Consider the following 12,655-nt stretch of genomic DNA (forward strand, 5'->3'; position numbering starts at 1 on the left):
AACTGTACTGGTTATCCATTACCCCGGAATACGATCCGCAAATCAATTAACATACAGGACCCCAATTAATCCTGAAGAGACAGAGGCAAATGGCTTCAAGGGTTATTTATTACCATTGAATGATACTTGATGGCTCAATTTGACTACTTATGCACTTAAGGCAGTGGTACACTGGGCGTAAACACGGTCCAGCCAGCAAAACAAATAGACGTTTGCGTCACACTGGGATGTTTTGTTGGCGCAACTGCCCAACGCAATTAAAACAACAACAAAGCGTCTTGACAAGGTGCGCCATGGCTCCCGTTACTTCAGTTGAGGCCTTGCAGGATTGTGCTCTAGTTTTTCAATTGCTGAAGCAAATTAGACATCTGCAAAAGCTATAGAAACGACAGTGGATGCTTCGTGAAGTTTGTTTATAAGTGGTGGTAGCTGGCTGGTGAAAGAAGACCCTGAGTAATGATTTAATAATACTAAAGAAATCTTAAAGTGACAAATAAATAGAAACCTCATCGTTTTATGTGTTATATTTAACATTATTATTGTTTCATGATTTATTTCAATTTTTATTTGAATATTCAACACCTATTATAAAGCTCATTTGAGCACTAACACTTCCAGCAAACCTTGCCACCAAACTGTTGTACATTTCTCGCAACAGCCAAAATGCTACTGCTTGGTGGGCCAGCAAAACGGGCAACATGTTTGGAGGAAAGTGCCCAGTGTGCTGCTGCCTTTAGATGACTAATTAATGAATAATACAGGGTATATGCAAATGCATAATACTGTACACTACAATATTACTTATTAATTGATGATAAATACAGGGCCCCCCCCCCAAATTTGCGGGGGTTAGGTTCTCAAAATGGCCGTGAATCGCCAAATCCGCGAGTAACATTTGCAGACCGGGGAAGGGGGGGGGGTACATTTTTACTTGCATACTAAGAAATGTATATTCCCTTTAAGTGTTTGCCCTTAGGACAAACATATATGGTACCTCGTGTTTTACGCGCATTTGATTTAAGCGTTTTTGGAATAACGTAATTGTTTAATTAATACCAAAACCTAATTTACGCGCACCTGTTTTTTAAATAACACGCTCAAATTATTTGAAATTTGCCGCATATTCACCTAGCAGCGGAGTCGTGTGTGAGGGCTGGTGAGGTGCTTGTACATATTACTATAAACTCACATTCATATCAACATCAACGATTTTAATATTAATATTAATAATACAGGTCCACAATCCCTTATCCGCAATTCCGAAATCCGAAAAGCTCTGAAAACCTAATGTTTTTTTTGTGGAGCATCACTCGTGTGCATGACATACCCAGAGTGATGCCAAACATTACCCAACGTGGCCAAAGCTTGACCCATGCAGGTGTGAGGCATCAGTTGTGTCTCAGCAGAATATTAATTGCATTGCTGGAGTCCTTGCAAGACAGCAAATAATTTGAACATAGACATCATATATTTTGCACAAGAGATAAAAATTTTAGTCCTTTTGTGTAGTAATTTAGATAAGTTTTCAACTCATATTTTTGGGTAGATACACGTAACTTTCTTCATTTATTTTTACTCATTTACATGCACACACCATCCTAAATACATATTGTGAGAAAGGTAAAGGAAATAATTGTCCTAAAGGCAAACCTGTACTGTACTCAAATGCACTAAATAATTAATAAAAAAAATTATAGCATGTTTATATTCAAATTAATCACTAACTTACAAGGATTCCAGCAATGTAAGGTATATTGTGCCAAGTCAATTCATTGACATTTTATAAGCAAAAAACTTAAACCCCCTCAATATGACTGATAACGACGTCTGGGTCAGTAATCTCCCCGCCGGCTGGTTAATATCTCACCTCACCCCCCCCTCCTCCTCCTCCTGCCCTCAACCACCGACTCACCCATACTCTCGCCTCCGCCTCTGTAGCCTCCCTCCTCAACCCTCCCCTACGCCACCTTGGACAAGCAGAAGTCGCCAGTCGTCAATGTAAGTGTTATTTAAGGTGTTTATTATTGTTTTTTCTTTATTAATGAGTAAGGTAAAAGAATATTTATTGTGATAGTTATAATTTTTCCCCTAACCTGTACCATTTACAGGCATTCTAATGGGAAAAATATGTTTAGTTTACACGTTTTTTAATTATGCGGTGATTTTCAATAATACAGTCAGCCCTTAACATACGCGGGTTTATAATACACGGATTTGCAAATACGCGGATTGCCCCACCGGAGGAATATTCTGTACATTGAAGTAATTGAAGTATACATTCAAATCACGCGCGGCACCGAACACGGGACATCGCCCGCTCCCGCAACCTCACACACACACACACGCATAGCTCTCCCTCACTCAGTCAGTCTCGCTGTAACCACGCTTGTGTTGACATCAGCATTGTACCTGCAAAAATATTACATTTCCGTGAATGTATTATATCAAGCACAGTATGAATAGAATATCACTAATATAAGAGTATTTTAACCGAAAACTACTAAAAAAACGAGTAACATATCTTGAACATCGGAAGGTTAGGTAAAGTCTTTTGTTTTCCTGTAGTTTATCCTAATTTACATTGAAGTTCATTACGTTTCAGCAAAACTACTATTTATTTCTGAGAATATGGAAATTTAATATTTTGCTGAAATGACGTACGTATTACAGTGGAAAGTGACGAAAGCAATGACTCGCTTTCTTTCGTTTAAAAGATGTTACCGTAATCGCTTTTCGAATGGTTTTCAGTTAAAAACTGTTGTATTACAATAATATTCTATCCTAATCCACTTGTGATGCAACAGTTTTTTAACTGAAAACCATTCGAAAAGCGATTATGGTAACATCTTTTGAACGAAAGAAAGCGAAAGTCATTGTTTTCATCACGATTTTATCCCACTTTCCACTGTAATACGTACGTCATTTCAGCAAAAATATTACATTTCCGTGAATGTAGTATATCAAGCACAGTATGAATATAATATCATTGTAATATAACAGTATTTTCACCGAAAACTATTAAAAAAACGAGTAACATCTCTTGAACATTGGAAGGTTAGGTAAAGTCTTTTGTTTTCGTCATGTATTTTATCCTATTTTACATTGAAATACATCACGTTTCAGCAAAACTACTATTTATTTCTGAGAATATATTCATTCAGGCACAGTTAAGGTAAAATATACATGTGCTGTAACATTTTTTTAATTGAAAACGATTCGAAAAAAACATACCCTCTAGCCCTGTTCAAGGATTGATTTTTTGTATTTTGCCGGTTGCAGCGGCTACTTTATTGTGCACCCCACACTCATCCTGTGAGCAGAAGACTGGGAGGAGCTGTTTGGTGCTTAGGATGATGACAAGGAAAATGATTTTGATGGATTTTAATGAAAATATTCAGAAAGACCCTGGCACTGGTCAATTTTGTAATTAAGATTTGTTATTTTTACTACAACATAGGTATTGTGTCGGAAAAAGTGGAGTTCGGGGGTCGGGTCAGTCTCTATTGGAATTAATCCCATATGTTCTGTTATTTCATTTACGCTTTTCTCATTTTACGCGGTACCCCATGGGTTCAATTGACCGCGTAAATCTGGGTACTACTGTACTCTTCATGATATATAATTTTGATAATTTCAAAATATACTATGTGTAAAATAAAGTATAATTTTTTTATTTAGCTCATAAAATTCATACAAATTACCCGGCCAGAATATAATTTACATTGCTGGAATTCTTACAATATGATGATCATTTTGAATATAAACATCATGGATTTTGCATTAGGTATACAAATTTTAGATCTAATGTAATAATTTGGTTTACACAAAGCAAATATTTTATCTTTTGTGCAAAATATATGAAGTTTGCATTCAAAATATTTCCTGACCTGCAAGGAATCCAGAAATGTCAATTATATTATCCTAACTTTAGTCTGAGGTATTATTTATTACTATACGTTAAAATCTAGTGTTTTCACCTAAACATTTCTCAGAGAGGTAGGAGCCAGTGAGCTGGGAAGAAGGAGGGGAGGGGGAGTTGAGTCCATTATTTGAATGGACATAAACCTGGCGACTGTATTTCTCTTAAATGTTAATTGTGTGTGCATACCATCATAAAATTAAGATGTTATTTTTACTACAACATAGGTATTGTGTCGGAAAAAGAGGAGTTTGGGGGTCGGGCCAGTCTCTGTTGGAATTAATCCCATATGTTCTGTTGTTTCACTTTACGCGGTTTTCACTTTCCGCGGTACCCTGTGGGTTCAATTGGCCGCGTAAATCTGGGTACTACTGTGTGTGTATGTATATATATATATATATATATATATATATATATATATATATATATATATATATATATATATATATATATATATATATATATATATATATATATATATATATATATATATATATATATATATATATATATATATACGTAATAATAGGGCAGAGGGTCCCCGCGCGTTGAACAACAGAACAATGGGATTAATTCCAATAGAAACCGGCCCGACCCCCCTCCACTTTTTATATGTTGTAGTAAAAATAACATCTTAATTTTATGATGGTACATGCACACAATTAATACTTAAGAGAAATAGAGAAATACAGTCGCCAAGTTAATGTCCATTCAAATAATGGACTCAACTCCTCCCCCTCTCACACTACACTGCCGGCTCTTCCCTCTCTGAGAAATTTTTGGGGGAAAACCACTAAATTTTAATAAATAATACCTCAAACTAAAGTTAGGATAATACAATTGACATTGCTGGATTCCTTGTAAGACCAGGAATATTTTGAATATAAATGTCATATATTTTGCACAAAAGATAACATAGTTACTCAGAAATTTTTTTTATCTAAAATTTGTATGTCTAATGCAAAATATATGATGTTTATATTCAAAATGATCACCAAATTATAAGAATTCCAGCAATGTAAATTATATTCTGGCCGGGTAATTTGTATGAATTTTATGAGCTAAAACAAATATCTTCAGTTAATAAAAAAGAAAATAATCTTCACGACACTATTTGTCAATCAAAGTACCCCACCTTGCCTCCCCCCCTCTTCCAACCGCGCGGTCAGTCCCAACCCTCCCCCCCACCCCCCACCAAGAGAAGAGTGGGTGAAAAATTTCGATTTTAACATTTTGTATTAAATAATACCTCAGATTAAAGTTAGGATAATATAATTGACATTGCTGGATTCCTTGTAAGACCAGGAATATTTTGAATATAAACGTCATATATTTTGCACGAAAGATAACATACTTACTCAGATTAAACATTTTATCTAAAAATTTTATGTCTAATGCAAAATATATGATGTTTATATTCAAAATGATCATCAAATTATAAGAATTTCAGCAATGTAAATTATATTCTGACCGGGTAATTTGTATGAATTTTATGAGCTAAAACAGGCAGTCAGGCAGGGTCGAGGGTGGGGCAAATCTAAAAATAGCGTCGAGCCGGACACTCACCGCGTATATGATGAAAAAATCCGTGTTAAGTGAAAGTTCAGCTCTGGCGAGACACCGCGTATATGATAAAACGCGTTAAGTGAAACCGCGTTAGGCGGGGTAATACTGTGTATATATATATATATATATATATATATATATATATATATATATATATATATATATATATATATATATATATATATATATATATATATATATATATATATATATATATATATATATATAATTAACGGTTTATTGAAAAAGTTCTGCAGCCCGAATGCTGAAAATATACATTGGACATAAATGACTTATTACATACATTGGTTTAACAAAAGCCTTCATTAGAGAAAGGTAAAGGAACATATAGTGAACCTACAGATTAATGTAGGATTGTACGTGTTGAACAGCAAACACGTAGTGTAGTAACTCCCTCCCAGATGGTGTTAGGAGGGACCTCACTTGATGTAGTGGTTCCCTCAGATGGTGTTATGAGGGACCTGACGTGGTGTAGTAATTCCCTCGCAGATGGTGTTATGAGGGACCACGTGGTGTTGTAATTCCCTCACAGATGGTGTTATGGGGGACCTCACGTGGTGTGATTACCTCACAGATGGTGTTATGAGGGTCCTCACATGGTGTAGTAACTCCCTCACAGATGGTGTTATTAGGGACCTGACGTGGTGTAGTAATTCCCTCACAGATGGTGTTATGAGGGACCTGACGTGGTGTAGTAATTCCCTCACAGATGGTGTTATGAGGGGGCCTCATGTGGTGTAGTAATTCCTTCACAGATGGTGTTATATGAGTGAGGTTTGGTCCCAGGCCTTCCTATCGTAGACGGATTAACACATCGCTGGTTGTTGTTGGGTCTCACGGGCCGTTATCACTGGGTACCTGGGACCTCACTGTGTGAAGGTTAACTTGGGTACGACTGTTACTGTTGAGTTGTTCTCACTGACTTAAGCACTGTTCACCACTGTTCACCTTTGTTTAACACTGGTTCCATTCCTTTCCTAAATGAAATTGTAACTTCTGGCGAGAACTTGTTGATATTCCGGTGAGGAGGAGGGTTCAGGGAAAGGGGTTGGTATGGGCCAACTTAACAGTTGACCTGGCTGCTCCGAGAGGAGCGCCAGGTACATCTTGACCCTTCGGTGGTCAAGGATGTAGTGTGTGTGTGTGTGTGTGTCCGTGCATGCGTGCGTCCGTGCCTGCGTGCGTGCGTAGTTACTCCCCGACTTATGACCACCCAGACACACAACCGCCTTGGTCGTACCAAAATTTTGTCAAATTACGTATTTTCGAGTCCCAACGTCAGTGATTGCGTTGTGTGCTGACATAATTTCTGTTTGTAATTCACTTTAAAATGGCTGGCAAGCTCAAAAGTGAGAGAAAAGAGACACCCATTTTAGATTTTCTATGTAGCATTTTCGATTTACGACCGAAAATATCGTTAACTGAATCCATTGTTTCAATGGGATATTGGGTAATTGGTTCCAGCTCACCGAAAAGTACATACAGTACAAAGTAAAAAAAAAAGTGCAGTAAAGTACACTTAATTTAAGGTGTGTATGTAGAAGGTTCCTAGTTGATGATGATGGGAATTAGAAGTGGGGGTGGAGAAGGGAGAAGAGAAGGAAGTGGGGATGGAGGAGAAATCACCTTTCAGGGGACCCATGCTTGTTACAGTAGTTTCACCAATAAAATTTTAAGTTCACTAGGTGTAATTCAGGATTATTTTATTTAAATCAACACTGCACTGCGCTATATATTATCAATATGTTAACTAAAGTTCAGAATGACCAATGATTTCAATGAAAAATGCAAAAATATTCAAGACACCAAGAAAATAGACGCTCCCTCTACTGTTTTCAAAACTCAACTGACGCCTTGTGGCCAACTCACGCATCTGATGGGTGCACAAAAACTAGTTGCCTGTACTGCATAATTATCAGTACAGTATGTTAAATAAATGTTAGAATGACTAATTATAGAAAATGCAAAAATATTAAAGAGCACAACTTTCTTGATATTTACTCCACTGGAAACGAATGTAAACATTGACCGGATTACTGAATTGGCAGACTAGCCCATCAGCTGCTCAGCTGATGCTCGCAACAAAACGTGATATTCGTAAGGATTTCATTAATCGAATTTTTGTTCATTAACCGAATTGAAGATTCTTATGGAAGGTAATTCGTTAACTGAAATTTTGTTAACCGAACCGTTCGTTAACTGAGGGACCACTGTATATATCAACCGTTCATGAAATGGAAGCTACTTAATAATGGTCAGCACAGTTACTCTTTTAAGCCAATAGTTACTCTAGTGGTTACTCTAGTTACTCAAAAGTTCCACCACATTAAATTATCCCATAAACAAGCAAGCTTACACCCACAAGGTAGAGTTCACTCGGTTGCATACAGGAGCCATTGATTCCCATTAATGTTAGTTGAAAAGTGAGAGCAACAGAGGTAAATCTGCTGCTGAGTGTCAGGTCACTGTTCAGCCAGATGGTATATGACTCCAGTCAGAATGGGGTGGGGTTCCTCAGGTCACCTCTTCCTAGCCAGGTTACTAGGTAGAATTAGGGTTATTTAGCTTGAGCCCCCTATGTTCCCTGTGCACCCTCTTCCTCAATGTGATGTGTACAGTATGTCTTAGCTGGGCACATGGTGTCCTGGGTGGTCTGCTCGTCGGACTCCGCATTTAGGGCTCCCAGCCAGGGATGGCTAGGACCCTGGTCTCACCAGCTCACTCCACATGTGCACTTGCACACAAATCAGGCGCAATCAGGGTAATCGTCTAATCAATCAGCCAGTCAATCAGGTCATCAACCTGGTTGTTATATCCATGCCAGGTCACCAGTGACGTATCTCGCCCATCAGGTAACACCAGCCACCATGTAAACGTCAAAAAACCTAGAATAATCCTCCAATTAGCCACTTGGATTACTCCTACTAATGCCTTTCTATTCTTTTTCACGCATTTGAAGGGAATTTGCTTGTGAGTAATGTAGATGTCACTCGCAAGAGTTGTGAGCATGTGGGGTTTAAAGCATACCCTGAGGAGTTGGGCACGTCCTTACCCAACCCAGTCAGGAGGGAAAGTAAGGGCGTTTGAACTTCTCTGTCCTACAGATTTCCTCAACCCAAAGTCCATTTTACCTTCATTTTTTGATTAATCTTTTAATTTTCACTGGTGGCCTTTTTCTTATGTAGGGAGTGGCAAGCAGCTATTTTAATATTTATTTATGCCTTTCATCCATACAAGAACATCCCTTACGGCTTGCCAGTAATATTTTAATTAATAGTGAATGCGCATGGCGTCATGCTGTTCATATTTTAATTATTTTCCTCAGCTGATAGGTCGCTTCTTCTCCGTGGAAAATTATCCCATGCAAATTTTTTTAATATTACAGTGGGGTATGCTATAACGAATCTAATTGGTTCTAGAACCTTGTTCGTTATAGCATTCGTTCATTTTAGGATTAATCCGTTCCAGGCCCCCAAATACAACCACTTGACACTGAAAAATATAATATAAAATTGTAAAAATTGTAAAAAAGTGCATAAATATGCATCTAAACCCCTGAAATAAAGAATATCATTAATATTTGTAATAAAAAACAATAAATTAGAAAAAAAAAAATTAAAATAATGTTCGTTGTAGGAGTTTCGTTCGTTATAGCATTCTCAATTTTATAGGTAAAACCGTTCGTTATAGGAATATTCGTAGTAGGATATAACTGGCTTGTACCTTCCGCAACAGTGTATAAATTAATTGACAACAATATCATGCTCACCTCTCAGCAAAAGAGCTGGTCATGGTAGTTCCATTATCCGCTGCAGGGTGCACTTGACCAGGACAGGTGAGGGTGGACCACCCATGCTGCTGCACGATAGGCTTGTGGCGCCATATATTTTCATGTCCGAATTTCAAAATATGATATATGAATAACGTTAATCACGGTACAGTACTGTATTCGGTTATTTATTCAATGAGACAATGGTTATTTATGAACACTACATGTGACATAAACACTCTTGCAGCTTACTACAGTGTGATGTCGGCCTATTTAGGGACTCAACTTCAAGAGTAGACTACTGTACGTATTTGTAATGTTAAATTTATTTTTGCAATTTAAGAAGTAAAACAAATGCTCAATTGAGTTTGTGCAAGTTTCTGGAAGCAAAACTTGTCCAGTCTACTGGTGGGCCAAGGGTAACAGATGAATCACCAAGGACCCAGAAAACTGAAAAATACTCAAAACTGATTTACTCTTGGGCTTAAGGGTCGTGAATTTAAGAATGTATACCTGTACAACTAATTGCAGCTTGATATCTTCAAAATAACAAAAGTTAGGAGCATTAAAAAATCCACCCAAACTGCTATACTCAGAGTCGTGAGTGTTAACAAAGTACGCTGCTCCCAAAACTCAATCAACCGTGACTTCCTAGCTAACAGGAATCAGCCATCATTTCCACAACTCTGGTTGAAATTTCATAAAAAAGGAGATGGGTCAGTCACCCAGGGATCTCTGAAAAGTGTTGAGGCATAAATTTTTTAATTAGATTAAAATTATTTTTATTCCTTTATATGATGAGTGGTATGCTGTAACAATGATAATAAGTGTGAGTGTTGCTGGTCCTCAGTACATGGAGAGAGGGTACTGGCTTCCAGCCAAGGAACCGGAGCTGTACCTCGACCTATTAGAGTTGCTTCACGGCCATCAAGACTCTCGGATAAGATCAAGATGGAACCACCAGGTATGAATCCTTTTTGATGTGTATTTGATATATTTAGCTTTATTGAAGTTGTTTGCATTACTAATGTATAGAAGTGTGAAAATCTTTATAATGCTCAAAATACCATCACTAGTGGACATGATTTAAGTTTCACATACTGTACATAGATGCTTTCCCTCAACCAAGCTTAGAACTTTCTTGTACATTACAGCCAAACCTCTATTTATTGTATCCCAATCTATGATAATTTGCGTTAACATGGCTGATATAATAAGATCACTTCCCTATTTACCAAGTAAAGAAGCTTGTATTAATGATATTCGTCATCCCGCCAAGTCGGCATATGGAACTCATCACTCACTTCATTTGTCAGCTATGATGTCATCTACCCTAATGCCACCTCATGGCCATCTGGTGAACTACTGTATTTTCTCAATTTAACGAACTAATTCAAACCGCCCCTGTTCGTTAAATCAAAATTTCTGTTAAATGCAATTTTCCGTTATTTCTCATATTACTGACCTATGGAATGTCAGGTCACCCTTTCTTGGCGGGGGGATTAGTGGGTCTCATGACCTGAAGATGTCTTGAATAAACACAAAAGCTAAAGTATTTTTAGTGAGATTGTGATAAGTATAAGTATAAATAAGCAAAATTGTATCCTTTTTACATTACATAACATTTTAAAATATGGGGTGAGAAAGCAGAAAGGTGTGGGAAATTAGAGAGATGGAGTAGAAAGGAGTACTGTATAATACGCAACAGTGTGTTGCCGAGCACTCCTCAACAGCTAATGTTTATCTCGCCACTAGGCAGCCACAACAAAACCCTCACTGGATTCTTGTTGTCTTAAATTCCTCTCTCTCTATGTGTGTGTGTGTATGTGTGCGTGCGTGCATGCGTGCGCGTCCGTCCGTCCGTCCATCCGTCCTCTTTTACACTTTTTCTAGGTGTTTACATTGTGTGGCATTTAGGGAGGAAGACCAGGCAGGGGAGGAATAGGTGAGCTTGGGAAGTACGAATGTTGAGTAAACACTGAGGAGCTCGGGTGCAGGAACTCCGAGGGACTTGAGTCAGGGGAGGAGGTGGAGACGAAACTAGAGGATTTGACAACTTTACTGACGTGTTTTTTCCACTTTAGTTAGTTATATATAGTGATGCCTGGGAGCTTAGTGGATTCTACAACCTGGAGTGTGTTGGGGACTAAAGTAATGGAAGGGGGTGAGACAATGTCGGAGGAGAGGTTAATATGCATAACCATGGTCATGCTATGATTGTTGGTGGCCCAATTTTGGGGACTGTTCAATTAATCCTGGAGGGCAGTGTAGTCGGGATCCGAGTTGTTGACACTGATCGCAATGGTGGAGTCGTCAACATATTTCCTGTGAGCAGGGGTTTCTCTTAGGGCATCATTGATAAGCATAAGGAAGCAGAGTGGTCTCATCTTGGTGCCTTGGGGGATGCCACAGGTGAGTGACTGAAAAGTGGAGACTGCCCAGACGGGGGACTCAAATAAAAAAAGCATAGCTACGTGTTTTGTGGACTATTGAGCGTAATATGAATCGTCTGATTTTACGTTAACTGAAGTGTACGACTGTGGTCATTACCAAGCTTTCACCTCCCAAAGATTCGTATTATGCAGTATAGTCAACAAAACATTTACAGTAATTACATAATCTTTCAAAACAAAGCATACTGAAATACTTGGTAATTGTCAACAATACAGCCAACATACATATTAAAAAATTTTCCCATACATAAAAATTTGCACCTCAAAGAAATAAAGTTACAAAACTTCCAGACATGGGTAAATGAAATTAACAAAGCAATGGACACACACAAGACCATAATCATAAATCAATATTACGGAACATAATAATAAAAATAGGCTTCCCTCAAGACTTATTGTACTATTTTCATCACTTTGTAATAAACCTAGCCATGCCTATGTGTGTTTCTGATACTTACCATAACATTATCTATATCTTTAGTGGGTCTAAATGGTCATAAAATGGGAAAATTGGGGTTGGGTCTTGGGTGCCTGGAACCAATTAGAATAAATTCCATAGGTTCTGTACTTTCGTTATCGTGTTTTTCGTTATCACGCACTTGGCGCGGTCCCAATTAGGCGTGATAACCAAGGGATGACTGTATAGATAAAAGATCAAAAAATTGTTAAAATATTTTATTTATTGCACTAATTATATTCATAAATACTGTACAGTAGACTTGCAACTTGCACGTATTTTTCTTATGCAGTTTCAACTATATGTGGATTACCTTGGGGGTTAGGTTACAATTTCCAATTTCAAACTAAAAATTTTCAAAATGGGTCGCACGCGCGCCAAGCACTAGCCCGCCAAAGCTCCACCCTTGTCATCTGTCTACATAAAGTTTTTCAACTAATATTTTTGGCTCGATGTATGTAACTTTCTTA

General features: G+C 37.8%; 1 protein-coding gene across 1 annotated transcript in view; it reads left to right on the top strand.

Moving 5' to 3' along the window:
* Positions 1-12,655, top strand: part of LOC121863715 (transcription factor p65-like) — a 114,630-nt gene that overhangs the window by 61,778 nt on the left and 40,197 nt on the right. Inside the window, exon 5 of the mRNA XM_042362455.1 lies at positions 10,126-10,239. Coding sequence (XP_042218389.1) covers positions 10,126-10,239 — 114 coding nt within the window. The remainder of the gene's footprint in view (positions 1-10,125; positions 10,240-12,655) is intronic.

Source organism: Homarus americanus, unplaced genomic scaffold, assembly GCF_018991925.1.
Source record: "Homarus americanus isolate GMGI-L3 unplaced genomic scaffold, GMGI_Hamer_2.0 scaffold48354, whole genome shotgun sequence".
NCBI classification, from domain to species: domain Eukaryota; kingdom Metazoa; phylum Arthropoda; class Malacostraca; order Decapoda; family Nephropidae; genus Homarus; species Homarus americanus.